General features: G+C 49.2%; 1 protein-coding gene across 1 annotated transcript in view; it reads right to left on the minus strand.

The window, feature by feature from the left end:
- Positions 1-1,396: 1,396 nt before the first annotated feature.
- LOC116945215 (retinol dehydrogenase 10-like) overlaps positions 1,397-20,842 on the minus strand; it is a 42,692-nt gene continuing 23,246 nt past the window's right edge. The window contains exons 4-5 of the mRNA XM_032959509.2: positions 7,412-7,546; positions 1,397-6,426 (exon numbers count right to left, since the gene is read on the minus strand). Coding sequence (XP_032815400.1) covers positions 6,258-6,426; positions 7,412-7,546 — 304 coding nt within the window. The 3' untranslated portion in view covers positions 1,397-6,257. The remainder of the gene's footprint in view (positions 6,427-7,411; positions 7,547-20,842) is intronic.

Genomic DNA, 20,842 nt, shown 5'->3' on the forward strand with positions numbered 1-20,842 from the left:
CATCGTCCACTTTGAAAACCTTGGAAAAAGAGGAAAACGGCTCAATGAAGCGTCAACAAACGCCCAGAAGCATTCGCGTGGTAGATGCGGGCCCTATTCTAACCCCCCCTCGCCTCGGCAGGAGTTCAAAGGTCATTGTCCTAAACCGTGAATCTACATTTCAGCGGTGAAAAATGTAAATAAATTAAAACTCTCTCTTACAAGACGCGTGTGTCCGTTGTCTCCGGGTGAAACGTGGAAAATGTGTTTTTCAGCGATTGAGAAAGGCGTCGATGTATTATTTGATTCGTATTGTGCTGTAGTCGAGGCATAGCTGTTGGGGTGGACGCGGTTTGGCCATACTGCAAAGAAATTATGGTACGGTAGATCTAGAATAAATCATTGTACTTTTTAATTAATATCGTGATGATTGTTTCTTGATTTTTATTTTAACGTTTTATTTCCTGCCAAAAAATGTGAATGAAATAGCAGGCACAATACGTTGCTCTAATTTGTAAACAGTGTATATATCTAATAGTCATTACACGAGTGCTTCGTAAAATGTTTTCCGGAGTAATTATTAAAGGGGTTGTCTGTTACTCAATAGCTACTAATAGTTAACTATTAAAAACACTAAAAGTTCACGAGGAATTATAAAAAAATATTCTTGTCAGGCCCCATCATATACGTAAAGTGCTGCGTAAATGTGCTAAGAAGAAGGTCCATTGCCCGAAATATCACCTGATATTTTATTTATTTATTTTAAGGCCACAGTGTTGTTGATAAAAGAGTTGAGGTTATAGCCGAATCATGGATGTTAAACTCCTTTTGCACCGCACGTAGCTGTGCAAAAGAAGTTCAATCGGAGCTGCTCATTATATTGTGGCCATTTATATCGCAAACATTTTTTTTTACAAATTGTATCGCGGCAGCACCAGTAGCTCGGCATCATGACTGTTCAGTTCATTATTTATATTGATGTCAGCAAATATTGTTGGGTAAATTGTGCACATATGTGTGTTATGGTCCACAAGATGCCGATCATATGCAGGAGCCATTACGCGCTGAGCATACCTAGAGGGGCCCCACACCGAGAGGCCGAGGGAAAACGTAAGTGAGCGGAAGGGTGGCCAACTGGTTTTGGGAGAAGACACGGACGGATCTGGCCACGACGCCGGTAGCGGAAGGCCCCTGGAGGCACGACAGCGTCACGTGATGGCCACGCGCACGTGATGAGACGCAACGCAGAAGTGCAGCGGTCACCTTCAAGGGGGGCTCCCTTGAGAAGGGGAGGCTTCTTGCTGACGAGAGGAGAGGGTTCGAACTCACTGGCTGTGGCGATTCATGAACCCTTCTCCGCTGGCAACTGAACGCACGTCAGGTGACCGCCAAGTAGTAACACAAGTATGGTGACAGGTTCAGATCCATTTTTCTTTATTATTAATATTATTATTGTCGTCGTCATCATAATTGTAATAATTACTATTAATATTTTAATCGTAACGTGACATTTAACACAGGAACATATTTTAGCAAAACTATTCGAGAGTAATTTGTAAGCATACAGGCACAAACCTTCCCTCCGTTTCTGTCTATATGAGAGCTCGTGTTTAAAATGCACACTTGTACAACAGACAAAGAGCGGATACATTTTTGCTCACTACTATCTTACAATGTAAAAAATATTAATTTGTTTAAGGGATAGAAAACGCCGGCTGTGGCTTCAACGATACACTTCCGAAACCGCACGTCAATCGAGAGTGTAAGTTATGTACAGAGCAGTGAGCGGGGAGCGGTTGTGGTTCACGCACTGCATCATGAACCCGGTTATCGTGAGTTTGATTCCAAGGATCACGGCTCACAGCAGCGGTGGAAGCGATATCTGAGCCAGTCCTTGTCCTTCCCTTCCACCAGCTCACACTGACACATCCCTGTAACGAACGCGCTGCGCCAGTTACGCGTGGATCCTGCGTCTCATGGCAAGATGCCGTGAGCACAATCGGAATAACATTGGACAGAAAGCGAAAACGTGAAGAAGAAAAAAAAATAACACAACACGAGACCAAGTTTGATATTCCATGCAGTGAACGTGTCTCTGTGTAGCGGGATCTGGGGGAGAGTGCAGCGCCTGTAGTGTACGGATAAGAGAGGTGACTCTAAGCGACATCAAAAGTAGTTTTGTGATGTCTCTAACTCTCCCCGGCACATGTAGCCCGTGCGCCAAAGGGGGGTTGATCGGTACCACTTGGGATGGCAAATGCAAAAGGTATTCACCTTGGGCATTATCCATCATACGCAGAGTCCACCGCGAAATCGTGTTCACCATGGCCAGGAAGCTGAATGGACCTGCTGTTCTATGATTCGTATCATATCAAGGCCGTAGCCATGGAGTCAACATTGGGGGGGACCAAATCTTCCAGGGGGTATGGGGATCCCCTCCCAGAAAAAAATCTAAATTTGAAAACGAATTTCCTGCTATTTTCTGCCTAAAATATTATGAAATTAATTAACACATAGGGTGGACTTTTTATTTATTTTTTACAATAATGTCTAATAGTGTATATTATATTCCATTGCTCTGTTTTTTCTTTTTTTACCTTTCCTTCTTTCATTGTATGTAATGGCAGAGATTAGGGTTTAATAAAATACAACCATAACCACAATCATATAAACAGAAATTTATTTTATAGCAATATATTGGGAGGGGGACATTTTGAGCATATTTTTAATATTGGGGGGGGGGGATGTGTCTCCCCCCCCCCCCCCAATATATATTATAATTACGGCCTTGTATCATATATTACCAAAACAATTTTCTGTAAAAAAAAGTTACTACGGTACCCTTTTTTGATGACCCGTTTTCCTTTTTTTCTTCCGTAAAAGCCACCATGGTGACCGTGCTTACATACGTAATTCCTGGTTCAACTTTGAAGCATGTCACCCTTGCGTGGTGCTGTTCCAAGGGCCCAAGGGCTACTCGGGGTGATGCACCGCACTGCGGGTATGGAATGGGCACTTTGTCGTACGGCACGATGCGGCGCGCACAATTTGGATAAAACTGTTGCGGGAAAAGGCCCCCTCTCCTCGCCCCCCCTCCCCCCATAAAAAAGATATCCAGGGACACGGAGAGAGACGTGAACATATGAATAGAGAAGGGAAGAAACCGATGTGGTCCAGGAGTAAAAGACTCATAGAGATTCACAGAGGGCGTGAAACGGAGGTGACACGTTTTGTTTACTGGTAAAATGGGGCTAGAATATGAAGCTGATACCAGCTTTCCTAGAGGAGTACTACTGCAGCACAGCTTCGGAGCTGCTGGCCACGGTCAACAGCGACCGATTCAATATCCGAGGACATCAAACTGCAGCGGACTTGGGACGAATTTACAATTTTTTTCTTCATCCAAAAAAAATCAGAAAACCGGGCCGAGATGCGAAAATGTGGATGGTCCGAAAACCTGACGTCACAAAGAGTGCCGTCCATTTTATGACGTCACCTCTGCAGCTTTCCCCCCAACAGTGGCGTCACGGGTGATGTAACTTGTTAGCACCAAGACGCGCAAAAATAGTTACATCGTGTAAATGATCCGAAGATCTGGAAAAAGTCCAAAGTTGCCTTTAACAATTCAACATCCGAATTAGTTTTTTAATCCGAAACTAATCTCTATAGGCGAACGATAGCAACTAAAACCCAGCAGGCCTGGGCTAAGTGTGATCCCTACAGCAGGAGTCTCAGGAAGGATTAGGCAGCACCCAATTACTGTCATTCATTTTAAGGTTGCGTTTTGTCATACATCAAATGAGCCCTTCATCCCTCTGGGGGTCAATACACTGTATACCACTTTGTGGCAAGTCACCTGTTGTTATCCTACACAATGACGCACCCCTGCCACAGGTAAAGGCGCAGCCCTGCAATTTCCCTCCTGGCGGAAGGGCCTCCACTCGACGGAACCGTGGAGAACTCCTCAGAGAGGCTGTTTGGCCAACTCTTCAATGCCTGGGGGCAGATGTCTTGAAAGCGGTGTAAGTCACCCACCATTAATCTCAGATCACACAGCCTGCTGTGGCGTTCTCTATTTGTACCACCCGGTGGTCAGAGTTGCAAAGGAATTTACGAAACCCGCGCCGTTGTTTTCAACCGCCGCGTCGGGAGGTCGAATCGAACCGGCCGCGGCCTCTGGATCGCAAATTCCAGCGCGCTGACCGTTACATCGCGGCAGCCGTGGGGGAAAGCGAAACTTCGACCACTGCTTGGAGGGGAGCGAACCCCCACCAATGTGGCACGTGGCTCGAGTGGCTCGCCACGTGCCACATTGGTGGCGTGCTGTCCGTGCCCCGCACTCGTCCTCACGTCGCGTCACCGGTCTTCAGCACCTCGAGCGTCACGAGGTCCCCGCGGAATATCTGCACGGTCGTACGACTCGACCGTTTACACGTCTCCACGTTCGTCCGTTTGTTATACGACTGCGCGGTCAATGCTCATGTACAGGTACGGCAAGTAAAGGTATAGCTAGCTGTGTGCTTGCTTGTGCAAACAAAAAAAAAAACGTAACACGTGCATGAATGTGTCTCAAAATGCATCTCAGCATCGGTGCCCATGTACTTGTTGGATCGAGGACACGTGATCTTGTGCGATTCTCACGAGCAGCTCAGAAGACGTCCCTGCAGGACACTCTGGGTTCACGCGGAACGTTGCGCCAACGTTCCCTTTTACTGGCCCAAACACATGCCAACGTTGGCCCAACGTAACACGTTTCACCGGGCTGTCTGCCAGGGAAACACAAAGCAGGGATATCTTGACATAGCAGCAGCAGCAACATCAGCGGATATTCTACTCAGTTCAAGTAGGTCACAGAGTCTGTTGCTATCGATTCAGCCACAAACAAATCTCTGCCCCCCCCCCCACCCCGTCCCGACCCCCTTTCGGGGGGTAGTGATTTGATTCAAGAATCGATAGGTTTTTTTGTAACGTAGCGATGAATGTAGCACCTCGAGTGGCAACCTGGGTCAAGTGAACCGATCACCGTACTCGCCTACAGGATGCGGCCAAGCCGCGTTCTCGCTTTTCTCCTCCTGGGAATTCTCACGGCGGCGGCGGCGGCATGGGTCTAAAGACGGGCACACTTGGCTTACTCTTTCTTTTCGAATTAACGACCGCGGGATCCTTTAACATATATCACGAAGCGGGACGGCGCGTAGTATTTTTTGGGCACTGTTAACCAGGGCGGCCACTGAGCTCGATCCAATAAAGCTCCTCGACAAGCGAGAAGCGAGCTACTGCTTGGCCATGCCACCGTCCACATGGGTGTAACCCTTCAAGAGGTGGTGCTCCCCTATGTAACGGATGCGATAATCGTCACTGGGTAATAGTACGTTTTTTTTTTAAATGACAGCTTGCTGGGTGGGTTGAACTGCTGACACCACTATGTACGTATGTTGAGCTTCTTCGCACCGTATGTAGCCAAACGTGTTAATCGGAGGTGCAGGGAAGGACAACAAACTAAAAATCCTAACCCATGCATCAACGCCAGCGCAGAAGACAGTCCGATCTGTTTCTCGATCACGACCAGTTCGCTTATTGTACTGGTGTCAGTAGCCTACAATGGCGGTATCAATGCTGGTGTCTAGGACGATAAGATGCTAGTGATAAGGATGTGGCAATGCTAGTTTGACGATTATGTAAATAATGATGATGATGTTGATGGCAATCTGGTAACACCCATGCACTGAAGTAATTGCAGTAATGAGCGAATAATGACCTGATGATTGATGTTCATGACAAAGATGATTATTCATTTTTAAGAAAATCACAGTCGAGATGCCAATGACTGATGGTGGAAAAGGGTCATATTTGAATCTGAAATATCTAAAAATCCAGCCTTGAAATGAACTTTCACATGATCCGAATATTTTGTCCGTTTCAGATTGATCTGAAAACTGCCAGTGGTGCAACCGACATGACGTCACTTCCGCATGTTTGTGGCATGCGGCAACGCTACCATCGATAGGACTAAGACGCCTTACATTATCATATCGTTGTCATGATCTAAACATGTCCTAAAAAAAATCTCATACGGTTAAATCCCAAACCTCATCCCTACTTTTAACACTGATGGTTTTCAACTTTGACGCAATGAAAGGTGGTAAGGGACACGCGCTTTTAATGGCTTTCGAAGACCAAAAAACTCGTAGACATGTACAGGCACTCACTGACCCACGCGCACGCACACACACGCACGCAAGCATCGCACACACGTAACCGCACATTCACGCGCACGCTCAGATCTCCTTCTGCCCATTGCACGCCGGCTCGGGAGAGTTCATGTCCCACGGCGCGTCTTTCTGGTTGTTGTTGAGGGCTCGCCTCCGCTCGGCGAAGAACGGGTACATGCACTTGTCGGCCCCCACGAAGCGGTAGAATGTGACGATCGCCTCCCACGGCAGAATGCTGCACGGGAGAAACCATCGCGCGGAAACGGGGGGTGGGTGGGTGGGTGGGTGAGGGAGCAGACGGAAGAGTTTCCGCGTCAAAAAAAACGAGAGGTGGCCAGGTGGCTCTGGGGGTGAAGGCACTCAGCAGGCACTGCTGAGGTCCTGGGTTTCAGCTGCCTGTGATTAAACCGAGTTACCAAGTGGAGTACATTAACAGTCTCAGGGGGGCCTCCAATGACTGTGCACAACAACAATAATACCCCCATCTAAACATTGTTTAAATTCCATCTCTGGAAAGGATTTTTTAGCCAGTGGAAAACCACCCGTGTCGTGCTTGCCCCGTGCTGGCACAGCTCAGATGCGCAAGTGGAAAAAGGGGTACAAAGAGTGACGGACTGGGACTAAAGATCGGCCTAGGCATTTGTAAACACACCGGCCCAAATTCTGGCTATAGGCAATTGAAAAAAAAAGGTTGTGACAAACTGTCTACTCTTGTCTAGATTTGCGATGTGACACATCGGCGTCATTTTTCTTTTGCATTTTCAATGGACCATTTGCGCCGGGTCCAAAAAACAAATGGACTGGTGGGGAAGGACCTTTGGAGCTGCCGAATATGGGGACTTAGTGCCAACTGGTAGCGTAAATAAGCAATGAAGCGTGCACGTAAGAGGTAATAAAATATTTTAACAAAAAATATATTTTGTTTTACTCTGATCATATTTGCAATTTCCCCACACAGACCGGCCCACCGACACTCGGAATGGACCGGCCCACCGACACTCGGAATGGACCGGCCCACCGACACTCGGAATGGACCGGCCCACTGACACTCGGAATGGACCGGCCCACCGGGCACATGCCCGGACTGCCCAATGGCCAGTCCGAGCCCGGGTACGAACGTGCATTTGTTTCTTGCCTCCCAACCGCAATGACGCCCCGAAACAATGACCGTGTTTGGGTGCCCTGTGCTGATCGATGGGCCTGCAGCGTCGTCCGCTCACCTCTTCATGAAGACGGTGAGGTACATAAGGCGTGGGATGCAGATCATCGCCTGGTTGGTGAGGATGGCCCTCATCGCCTGGCTCACGCAGAACTCGGGCTTCAAGGGCGGCAGAATGTACGTCTCAATCTCCTTCCTGGTCACGCACACGCGTAGGCAAGGCAACAGAGATAGTTAGTGACTTAAAAATATTTATTCTTTCAAAGGAGGACACGATGAAAGGTAAAATAATATTTTTTAAAAAATATAAATGATTGGGCGACACTGCGTTGGCAGTGATGCACAAGCACAGATAATACAACACTTTCATCAATAACACTGTGGCCTTAAAAGGAAACATAGGTAGTAGCATTTCCGGCAATGGCCCTGCTACTTGCCTCACGAATCCATGCGCTATAAAGAAGGTCCATTAGTCATAATGTCGCCTATGATATACTTACCTTTAGAGCACATCAATTACACACACAAGATGACAAGGAAACCCCCACATAGCCTTCACGAATCGTTGGGGCAAACGCTGCGAGCGAGCACCTATGAAGGCCGACACAACACACGATTGGGCTGTGTGACTAGCACCACGGACACCATCGTCTCCCCCGTGCTGATGTTCACACACTCCACCAGGTACAATTTAAGGCTGAGTCGACCTGGGCGAGGCCCAGGACCGGTTTAGATATCCGACTGGACATCTGAGAAAACGAGTTTCATAGCTCATCGGATCCCTCCAATATGAATAATAAATATTATGATTCTTATCCGTCACCAATGTTGGCCTTTAGCGGGAATTGAGCTCAATTCGGCGAGTTCGTATCGCAGTGCACTTAACCGCTGCACCACCGCTCCCCAAGCACGCGCGCATACACACCACTCTTCCCATCCGTATGCAAAGCTGATTAAAGTCACGCTGAACTTGGCCAACATTGGATAAGATGAGACATTCCCCTGTGTGTGTGTGTGTTGTGTGTGTGGCTCCTGTATCCCGGGCCAGGGCGGCCGTGGGAGCGAGAGCTGCGCCCCTTGGGTCCAGCCATGGGTGGGCGGGTGGGTTGGGTGAGGAGTGGGGGATGGGAGTGAGGGGATCGCGAGAATGCAGCGAGTCAGAGTTAGACGGACAGAGCTGTTGCTCTGCTCTGTGTTCAACCATCTGCCCTTCCACCACCAACCCCTCCCCATTCTTCTCTGTCTCCATGTGGATAGCAACTCACGCTGCTACCCAGCCACTACTGCTACGCACACTCACTGGCACGCACGTACGTACTCAGACATACACACCCACGCACACACTCAGACATACAAATATGTAATCTTGCAAATGCTCAGACACACGTGGGCATACGTGCACACTCGCACATCTTTGAACACGCATGCAGTCGGACACACGCAGGCAGGCGCACCACACACCCCCGTGTCAACGCTAACACGTACATGCTCAGACAAAGATTCCCCGCGTAGCCTTAACAGACTCTTGGGGAAAGTGCTGTTGGCGAGCACCTATGGAGGCCGGCACGGCACACGAGGGTGTGGGTGGCCAACACCACGCCCGGCCGCCTTTGTCTCCCCAGTGGCGATGTTTAAACACCACACCAGGTGCTCGTTTGAGACTGAGTAGACCTAGGGGAGGCCCAGGACCGGTTCAGATACGGTAATCGTCACTGGTCTTGGCCATAAGCGGGAAATAGAAATCGGGTTGCCGGGTTCGTAGCGCAGCGCGATAACCGCTGAAATTCGTACTAACCGCTTTACTTCGTGCTCAGTAGCACACACGCACGCGTTCACTCACTCATGCTCAGAGTGAGCAGCTCGCAATCGGAAGGTTGCGAGTTCAAATCCTGGTTTGGGGGTTGACTCAACCCACCATCCCTTTGGTGATGACCGAATTAGTACCACTGCAGGTAATTCGACAGTAGTTGTATTATTGATAGACTCTATTCTGCCACAGATATGTGGAATTTCCACCACTGGCTCTGGGCTGTGTTGATCTCTGCAAATCGATTATTGATGATTGAAGTAAATCACACGCGAGTTCTTTGCTAAAGGTGAAAATTGAGCTAACGGCACGAACAAAACTCTACAGGGGACGGAACAAAACGGGAAACAATGCAAACAACGTGGCAAAAATTATACTCAATGGTTTAATTCTGGTTTGAAGCGTGGACATTAATCAAATTGGTGGAATGAGCATTGGACAGGGGTGGAATGGTTATACTCAGTGCTTTGATTTCATTCGGAGCTGTCTGGGGCTGAGCTCCAGAATGTATCTCCCATCCCCCTGCCCCCTCCTGGTTATACTTCTACTGCAGAACCATTTGGCACTATGAATGATCAATCGATTGAAGTTTCAAACTCGAGAGAGGTGGCCGATGGGGCGACTTCTTGGAGGTGCGTTCTACTCAGGAACAGCATAGACATCTCTGCACGTCCTTTGGAACTTTGCAAAATGCAATAGCATGCATTTAGGTCGCTGAATGAGGTTTACGTCAAAATAACGGATGCGTGACGGATTCCATCCCAAATCACAGTTTTAATAGGGATACCGCTTTATATATACAAAAAAAAACCTAAATCAGTGTAAAAAATAAAAGGTAAGAGTGGCACTAAATAAAACTAGTACCACTTGTGGCACGTTCCCCTGTGGTTGTCTCCACAGAACGACTCTGGTAGAGGCGCAGCCCTGCAATGTCTTGCTGGCGGTGTGAGTACCCACATTTTACCCCACCCCAGCGGTAACTTCCCCGCAGTCGATTCAGTGTGGCATGCCCCTATTGGTAGTGTCGAGGCAACAAAGGCAACGACGGGGGGGGGGGGGGGGGGGATGGTGATATAGGAAACTTTAAGATTGTTTGAATTGCCGCGCCGGGAGAACAAATCAAAGCAGCGAACCTCTGGATTGCAAGACCAGTTCGCTCACCATTTTACTATGGCGGCATTTCAGCATGTGCATATGTATCTTTACATTCTTTCAATTCAGAAACTCCCAAGCAAACACGGGACTGGACTGAGCTCACCCACGACACCACGGCAGTGTGTCCCGAGGACGACAGCGATTCCTCCCGTGCTAATACATATTCTGGCAACAAAACAGTTGCGTTAAGATGTTAAAACACCAAACTGAAACCTTTTAACAAGGAATCATGTCTGCATTAACCACAATTACATGTGGTCAGAATGCAAACAAAAAAACACACTCTGATTATAAAGGCATTGTCTTTGAAACTGACTGGTCCACACCAGAGACGGCTTTCTTTAGAGTCTCGTCTCAAAAGGTGTTAGACCAGAGGACGCCAAAAGGCGTTACACAGCACAAAGACAATGCCACTATCAGAGTAATGAGAGCTCGGGGTGAGCAGCTACATCACGGGACCTCCATTGCCAGTACCAAAATACGAAAATAGGTTTTACCCTTTTTTCCGGCACCGAGCTATGGATTTCTCCTAACTTCTTGCCGGAAAAAAAACCCGGCGACACGGAGTGAGAGAGAGAGAGACGCGGGACGCCCATCCTGTGCGAGTGAGCGGGACGTCAAGGGGTGCCCCTATTTCATCGGCGTAATTGGACTTTCCTTCGATGTCAGCCCGATGCTTTTCGGGTCAGAGAGCGCGCAATTCCGCCAGCAACGATCGCCCCGCACGCTTGTCTGGCCACGCGCCAGCAAATTCCTCGCGGAAATATTTGCGACGGTGCGCACACCCCACCCACCCACCCCACTCTCTGATCTTTAAATTACGGTGTGTCCGTTCAGGGGGGGGGGGGGGCAGGATTATTATTATAATATTTTTTGTGCGCGTGTAATAAGTGCGGGCAATAAATTCAAAGGGAGTCGAGTCGCGGTGCCACGTTTGACGAGCGTGGCCGATTATAAAGGAGGGCTTTATTTCGGAATTAGCGGGGCTCTTTCGGTTTTTATTATTAAAGGTCGCGCGGTTATGCGCTTACGAGGTGAAAAAGGAAACGTTTCGAGCATTCTCTGCAGTGGGGCCGAGGTGGTAAACTTGCAAAACCATTATGGCCTGAGAATTTGCTCGTTTGATTGCTTGCTTGTGGGGGCACTTTTTTCTTCCCATGACTGGTTTTCTGTTTTTTTTTATTCTTCACATGGTTTGTGGAAGTAATGACTTTGCTCTGAAACGAAAATGCATTCCGCTGGCAGCACCACTTTAGAGGTTTATGGACCCACCGATGCTCAATAAAACAGGGAGGTCCTGGACAAACCTGATAACCCATGTATGCATTTTAAAACTATTTGTCGGAAGCTGCCACCGCCACCGCTGCTTTGGCAGCGGTGACAACAACGAAATGCACCGCGTTCGTCAGTAGCGCTGTGTGTGGGCTTAAACATCTTGGCGACGTTTCATGCAATGGCCCTACCTACGTCTTCTGCACAGCCCAGAGAGAGGCCAGGGACGTGGGGGGTCTCTCTCTCGAGTGATATTCTTCACTGCAAGGCCCGCGGGCCGCTGGTAGCCCCTGGTGGCCTTTAGTGTGGCCCTAGACAATACACAAATCGTGAAGACACCCCTTGTGGCGGCCCTCACGCTGCTGATGTCGCATCGGCGAAAGTGGTCCCCGCCTCTGGAAGTTATCGAAGAACACTGCCCTAGAGTCTCTCTCTACCTTTCAGATATTGAGTTGTTGTATTTGTCTTTTATTTAAAAAAGATAATCACGCTAACCTCATTGGAACACTATACCAGCCACTTTTTAAGTTCGTTTTATTGTATCGTTAGGCCACGTATGGCGGTGTAATAAACGTAATCATTCACTAGCTCCATCCACCGACAGCAGACGCCAACCCGCCTTGAGACGATGAACTTCTGTGGGTTATCAGAGTTGAATCAAGACACCTGTAAAGTAATAACTTCCTGTTTTTTGTTCGTTTTTAGCTCTGGTGGATAATTACTTTATTGACTCCCAACTACTAAAAAAAATATATGAATACGAAATTAAATAACTGTTCAGCCATGTTGTCAATCCATTGCTGGACGAAGGCCATTCGCCGTGTCACGTCGGTCGTGGGGGTTATTTGACCATACTTCACCACACTCATCAAGGCGGTGGGTGCCCAAGGCCAGGGCAGACGTCGCTCATGAACAATGTTGGCAGTGGCCAGGAACTGGACTCTGGTTGCCAGGTTCATATCGTGGTGTGTTAACCACTGCGCCACCCGTTTCACACTGCCCTATTATATGATGTGAACATTTGCCCGCTTCCTTCTGTAGGGCCAGCTGACAAAGGACCATTTAAGCAACATGGCTTTGGCAAGGGCGACCTGGGAATTGGATATTTGTGCCAGATCTATATAAACACACACAGGTGTGTACACACACAACAAAGACAACGATCCCCAGTATAGCCTTAACAGACTATTGGGGCAAGTCCTGTTAGAGAGCATCGATGAAGGCGGGCACGGCACACGAGAGAGTGGGTGCCCAACACCACGCCCGGCCGCCTTTGTCTCCCCAGTGGCGATGTTTACGCCCCACACCAGGTACTCATTTGAGGCTGAGTCGACCTAGGGGATGCTAAGGAAGTCACATGACGTGTGCATTACATAATTGAATTACAGCATGACAGGACGAGTTCAGATATTCGCCACTGCTGTTGACCGTGAGCTACACTACCGCTCCCCACGCAACACGCACGCCCCCCCCTGCCCCCCCCCCCACAACACACGCACAAACACACACGCACAAACACCCACACACACGCACAAACACCTACAACACACGCACAAACACCCACAACACACGCACAAACACCCACAACACACGCAGGGGCACACACGCGCGCGGGCAAGGCAATACTGGATGAAGCCCACGTCACGCTCGCCCCTGGAAAATAAACAGCTGTCAACAAGGTCGGGCCAAAAAGCGGCGGCCCTCTTCCGTTTTGACGCTCGCCACGTCCTGACCGCATAAATACCCTGCAGCCCGCCACCAGCAGGCACGAGCACCAGACGTGATGAGGCGGACGCGCGCGGGCACATGAGCCTCTGTGAAAATACACAAACGCTGCACCGGGCCACTGGGCAATCGGTGCGTTTCCTCCACCCACCCCCCACCACCACCACCACCGTCTTCTTCACCGGTTTCGGAGTTTGAGCCGCCAAACACCACTCAGGCCAACTTTTAAACATTTGCGGAGCTATTTCCGTTTTTTTTTGGTTGAAACTGTTGCAATGATTTTTCCACGCTTATTTTCTTTTAGGTCAATGGTGCTTGTCGGCGTCACGTCACGAGGCTGGAGCGTCCATCAATCGTAAATCAGGCACGGCAGGTCAGGTGCTAGAGCAGTCGTTTTCTGTGTGATGGCCAGGTTCACCATGTGATAGCCAGGTTCACCATGTGATAGCCAGGTTCACCATGTGATAGCCAGGTTCACCATGTGATAGCCAGGTTCACCATGTGATAGCCAGGTTCACCATGTGATAGCCAGGTTCACCATGTGATAGCCAGGTTCACCATGTGATAGCCAGGTTCACCATGTGATAGCCAGGTTCACCATGTGATAGCCAGGTTCACCATGTGATAGCCAGGTTCACCATGTGATAGCCAGGTTCACCATGTGATAGCCAGGTTCACCATGTGATAGCCAGGTTCACCATGTGATAGCCAGGTTTACCATGTGATAGCCAGGTTCACCATGTGATAGCCAGGTTCACCATGTGATAGCCAGGTTCACCATGTGATAGCCAGGTTCACCATGTGATAGACAGGTTCACCATGTGATAGCCAGGTTCACCATGTGATAGCCAGTTTCACCATGTGATAGCCAGGTTCACCATGTGATAGCCAGGTTTACCATGTGATAGCCAGGTTCACCATGTGATAGCCAGGTTCACCATGTGATAGCCAGGTTCACCATGTGATAGCCAGGTTCACCATGTGATAGCCAGGTTCACCATGTGATAGCCAGGTTCACCATGTGATAGCCAGGTTCACCATGTGATAGCCAGGTTCACCATGTGATAGCCAGGTTCACCATGTGATAGCCAGGTTCACCATGTGATAGCCAGGTTCACCATGTGATAGCCAGGTTTACCATGTGATAGCCAGGTTCACCATGTGATAGCCAGGTTCACCATGTGATAGCCAGGTTCACCATGTGATAGCCAGGTTCACCATGTGATAGACAGGTTCACCATGTGATAGCCAGGTTCACCATGTGATAGCCAGTTTCACCATGTGATAGCCAGGTTTACCATGTGATAGCCAGGTTCACCATGTGATAGCCAGGTTCACCATGTGATAGCCAGGTTCACCATGTGATAGCCAGGTTCACCATGTGATAGCCAGGTTCACCATGTGATGGCCAGGTTCACCATGTGATAGCCAGGTTCACCATGTGATAGCCAGTTTCACCATGTGATAGCCAGGTTCACCATGTGATAGCCAGGTTCACCATGTGATAGCCAGGTTCACCATGTGATAGCCAGGTTTACCATGTGATAGCCAGGTTCACCATGTGATAGCCAGGTTCACCATGTGATAGCCAGGTTCACCATGTGATAGCCAGGTTCACCATGTGATAGCCAGGTTCACCATGTGATAGCCAGGTTCACCATGTGATAGCCAGGTTTACCATGTGATAGCCAGGTTCACCATGTGATAGCCAGGTTCACCATGTGATAGCCAGGTTCACCATGTGATAGCCAGGTTCACCATGTGATAGACAGGTTCACCATGTGATAGCCAGGTTCACCATGTGATAGCCAGTTTCACCATGTGATAGCCAGGTTTACCATGTGATAGCCAGGTTCACCATGTGATAGCCAGGTTCACCATGTGATAGCCAGGTTCACCATGTGATAGCCAGGTTCACCATGTGATAGCCAGGTTCACCATGTGATGGCCAGGTTCACCATGTGATAGCCAGGTTCACCATGTGATAGCCAGTTTCACCATGTGATAGCCAGGTTCACCATGTGATAGCCAGGTTCACCATGTGATAGCCAGGTTCACCATGTGATAGCCAGGTTTACCATGTGATAGCCAGGTTCACCATGTGATAGCCAGGTTCACCATGTGATAGCCAGGTTCACCATGTGATGGCCAGGTTCACCATGTGATAGCCAGGTTCACCATGTGATAGCCAGTTTCACCATGTGATAGCCAGGTTCACCATGTGATAGCCAGGTTCACCATGTGATAGCCAGGTTCACCATGTGATGGCCAGGTTCACCATGTGATAGCCAGGTTCACCATGTGATAGCCAGGTTCACCATGTGATAGCCAGGTTCACCATGTGATAGCCAGGTTCACCATGTGATAGCCAGGTTCACCATGTGATAGCCAGGTTCACCATGTGATAGCCAGGTTCACCATGTGATAGCCAGGTTTACCATGTGATAGCCAGGTTCACCATGTGATAGCCAGGTTCACAATGTGATAGCCAGGTTCACCATGTGATAGCCAGGTTCACCATGTGATAGCCAGGTTCACCATGTGATAGCCAGGTTCACCATGTGATAGCCAGGTTCACCATGTGATAGCCAGGTTCACCATGTGATAGCCAGGTTCACCATGTGATAGCCAGGTTCACCATGTGATAGCCAGGTTCACCATGTGATAGCCAGGTTCACCATGTGATAGCCAGGTTCACCATGTGATAGCCAGGTTCACCATGTGATAGCCAGGTTCACCATGTGATAGCCAGGTTCACCATGTGATAGCCAGGTTCACCATGTGATAGCCAGGTTTACCATGTGATAGCCAGGTTCACCATGTGATAGCCAGTTTCACCATGTGATAGCCAGGTTCACCATGTGATAGCCAGGTTCACCATGTGATAGCCAGGTTCACCATGTGATAGCCAGGTTCACCATGTGATAGCCAGGTTCACCATGTGATAGCCAGGTTCACCATGTGATAGCCAGGTTCACCATGTGATAGCCAGGTTCACCATGTGATAGCCAGGTTCACCATGTGATAGCCAGGTTCACCATGTGATAGCCAGGTTCACCATGTGATAGCCAGGTTCACCATGTGATAGCCAGGTTTACCATGTGATAGCCAGGTTCACCATGTGATAGCCAGTTTCACCATGTGATAGCCAGGTTCACCATGTGATAGCCAGGTTCACCATGTGATAGCCAGGTTCACCATGTGATAGCCAGGTTCACCATGTGATAGCCAGGTTCACCATGTGATAGCCAGGTTCACCATGTGAATGCCAGGTTCACCATGTGATAGCCAGGTTCACCATGTGATAGCCAGGTTCACCATGTGATAGCCAGGTTCACAATGTGATAGCCAGGTCCACCATGTGATAGCCAGGTTCACCATGTGATAGCCAGGTTCACCATGTGATAGCCAGGTTCACCATGTGATAGCCAGGTTCACCATGTGATAGCCAGGTTTACCATGTGATAGCCAGGTTCACCATGTGATAGCCAGGTTTACCATGTGATAGCCAGGTTCACCATGTGATAGCCAGGTTCACCATGTGATAGCCAGGTTCACCATGTGATAGCCAGGTTTACCATGTGATAGCCAGGTTCACCATGTGATAGCCAGGTTCACCATGTGATAGCCAGGTTCACCATGTGATAGCCAGGTCCACCATGTGATAGCCAGGTTCACCATGTGATAGCCAGGTTCACCATGTGATAGCCAGGTTTACCATGTGATAGCCAGGTTCACCATGTGATAGCCAGGTTCACCATGTGATAGCCAGGTTCACCATGTGATAGCCAGGTTCACCATGTGATAGCCAGGTTCACCATGTGATAGCCAGGTTCACCATGTGATAGCCAGGTCCACCATGTGATAGCCAGGTTCACCATGTGATAGCCAGGTTCACCATGTGATAGCCAGGTTCACCATGTGATAGCCAGGTTCACCATGTGATAGCCAGGTTTACCATGTGATAGCCAGGTTCACCATGTGATAGCCAGGTTTACCATGTGATAGCCAGGTTCACCATGTGATAGCCAGGTTCACCATGTGATAGCCTGGTTCACCATGTGATAGCCAGGTTCACCATGTGATAGCCAGGTTCACCATGTGATAGCCAGGTCCACCATGTGATAGCCAGGTTCACCATGTGATAGGCAGGTTCGCCATGTGATAGCCAGGTTCTCCATGTGATAGCCAGGTTCACCATGTGATAGCCAGGTTCACCATGTGATAGCCAGCTTCTGCATGTGATAGCCAGGTTCACCATGTGATAGATAGGTTTACCATGTGATAGCCAGGTTCACCATGTGATAGCCAGGTTCACCATGTGATAGCCAGGTTCACCATGTGATAGCCAGGTTCACCATGTGATAGCCAGGTTCACCATGTGATAGCCAGGTTCACCATGTGATAGCCAGGTTCACCATGTGATAGCCAGGTTCACCATGTGATAGCCAGGTTCACCATGTGATAGCCAGGTTCACCATGTGATAGCCAGGTTCACCATGTGATAGCCAGGTTTACCATGTGATAGCCAGGTTCACCATGTGATAGCCAGTTTCACCATGTGATAGCCAGGTTCACCATGTGATAGCCAGGTTCACCATGTGATAGCCAGGTTCACCATGTGATAGCCAGGTTCACCATGTGATAGCCAGGTTCACCATGTGATAGCCAGGTTCACCATGTGAATGCCAGGTTCACCATGTGATAGCCAGGTTCACCATGTGATAGCCAGGTTCACCATGTGATAGCCAGGTTCACAATGTGATAGCCAGGTCCACCATGTGATAGCCAGGTTCACCATGTGATAGCCAGGTTCACCATGTGATAGCCAGGTTCACCATGTGATAGCCAGGTTCACCATGTGATAGCCAGGTTTACCATGTGATAGCCAGGTTCACCATGTGATAGCCAGGTTTACCATGTGATAGCCAGGTTCACCATGTGATAGCCAGGTTCACCATGTGATAGCCAGGTTCACCATGTGATAGCCAGGTTTACCATGTGATAGCCAGGTTCACCATGTGATAGCCAGGTTCACCATGTGATAGCCAGGTTCACCATGTGATAGCCAGGTCCACCATGTGATAGCCAGGTTCACCATGTGATAGCCAGGTTCACCATGTGATAGCCAGGTTTACCATGTGATAGCCAGGTTCACCATGTGATAGCCAGGTTCACCATGTGATAGCCAGGTTCACCATGTGATAGCCAGGTTCACCATGTGATAGCCAGGTTCACCATGTGATAGCCAGGTCCACCATGTGATAGCCAGGTTCACCATGTGATAGCCAGGTTCACCATGTGATAGCCAGGTTCACCATGTGATAGCCAGGTTCACCATGTGATAGCCAGGTTTACCATGTGATAGCCAGGTTCACCATGTGATAGCCAGGTTTACCATGTGATAGCCAGGTTCACCATGTGATAGCCAGGTTCACCATGTGATAGCCTGGTTCACCATGTGATAGCCAGGTTCACCATGTGATAGCCAGGTTCACCATGTGATAGCCAGGTCCACCATGTGATAGCCAGGTTCACCATGTGATAGGCAGGTTCGCCATGTGATAGCCAGGTTCTCCATGTGATAGCCAGGTTCACCATGTGATAGCCAGGTTCACCATGTGATAGCCAGCTTCTGCATGTGATAGCCAGGTTCACCATGTGATAGATAGGTTTACCATGTGATAGCCAGGTTCACCATGTGATAGATAGGTTTACCATGTGATAGCCAGGTTCACCATGTGATAGCCAGGTTCACCATGTGATAGCAAGGTTCATCATGTGATAGCCAGGTTCACCATGTGATAGCCAGGTTCACCATGTGATAGCCAGGTTTACCATGTGATAGCCAGGTTTTACCATGTGATAGCCAGGTTTACCATGTGATAGCCAGGTTTACCATGTGATAGCCAGGTTCACCATGTGATAGCCAGGTTCACCATGTGATAGCCAGGTTCACCATGCGATAGCCAGGTTCACCATGCGATAGCCAGGTTTACCATGTGATAGCCAGGTTCACCATGTGATAGCCAGGTTCACCATGTGATAGCCAGGTTCACCATGTGATAGCCAGGTTCACCATGTGATAGCCAGGTTTACCATGTGATAGCCAGGTTCACCATGTGATAGCCAGGTTCACCATGTGATAGCCAGGTTCACCATGTGATAGCCAGGTTCACCATGCGATAGCCAGGTTCACCATGCGATAGCCAGGTTTACCATGTGATAGCCAGGTTCACCATGTGATAGCCAGGTTCACCATGTGATAGCCAGGTTCACCATGTGATAGCCAGGTTCACCATGTGATAGCCAGGTTTACCATGTGATAGCCAGGTTCACCATGTGATAGCCAGGTTCACCATGTGATAGCCAGGTTCACCATGTGATAGCCAGGATTTCTGCAGTGATGACCCTGTGCTCTGACCTCAGCCTGTCACCTAAACGTGAGATAAAATCTGCGCCGTGTGTTAAGCGGCGGACATCTCTAGGACTAACTCACAGGAAAAATACCAGGTGGTTGGGTGGTTCAATACAAAGATCTCCGATACAATACAGCCTTAACAGACTGCTGGCGCAAGTGCTTTTAGCGAGCGCCTATGTAGGCCGGTACGGCACACGAGGGGGTGGGTGGCCAGCACCACGCCCGACCGCCCATGTCTCCCGAGTGGCGATGTTTACACACCACACCAGGTACTCATTTGAGGCTGAGTCGACCTAGGGGATACTAAGGAAGTAACATGACGTGTGCATTACATCATTGAATTACAGCTTGACAGGACGAGTTCAGATATTCGCCACTGGCGTTGGCCCTGAGCGGGAATCCAACTCGGGCCTCCGGTTTCGTAGCGCGACGCACTAACCACTACACTACCGCACAGCACACACACACACGTATTACATTCCATACGTACAGCCATATCGGCACGCACTGCAATACAATTTGGGGAGTGTTGTGTTTTTTAAGATATTGCTCTGGGAACTGTGCCACAACATAACAGGCTAAAAATACATTTACCGCCCTAATCGTTAACAACCACTGCCTTGCAAAAGAATAATGATGGTGGTTCAAGGTTGCCTCCAAATTTCTGTTCCACATAATAACCCAGACCAAAGTTCAAGACATCGTGAAGGCCACCACAGCACCTCATTGCCAACGCGTTCTACCGCCCTCCGCCAGATCGGCACAGCTGCTGCGCCGCAGAGACACGCAGCAGCGTCCTCCAGGATCCGCCTTGACCGCCGCCAACCATCTGCAGTTAGATCTTCCACGCTGGTCACCGGATTCGTGAAGGCCACTCCAATGCCTGGGCGCCACGGTGGCGAGATGTCAACTTCCTCGCCTGGTATACAGGAGGTCGTGGGTTCCATCCCGATCGTGACGCCTGCTGCTGTATATTTGGAGTTCACATCTCTCTCTCTATCTCTCTCTTCCCGTGATCGCATGGATTTATCTCCGGGCCCTCCGGCTGTTCCCTCCACATTGAGAATCAACGTGCGATGAAGAGTATTTGTCTGCTCTATATTTCCGCGTGA

The sequence above is a fragment of the Petromyzon marinus genome, chromosome 23 (genome assembly GCF_048934315.1).
Source record: "Petromyzon marinus isolate PM22_M1 ecotype Great Lakes invasive population chromosome 23, UKy_Petmar_22M1.pri1.0, whole genome shotgun sequence".
NCBI classification, from domain to species: domain Eukaryota; kingdom Metazoa; phylum Chordata; class Hyperoartia; order Petromyzontiformes; family Petromyzontidae; genus Petromyzon; species Petromyzon marinus.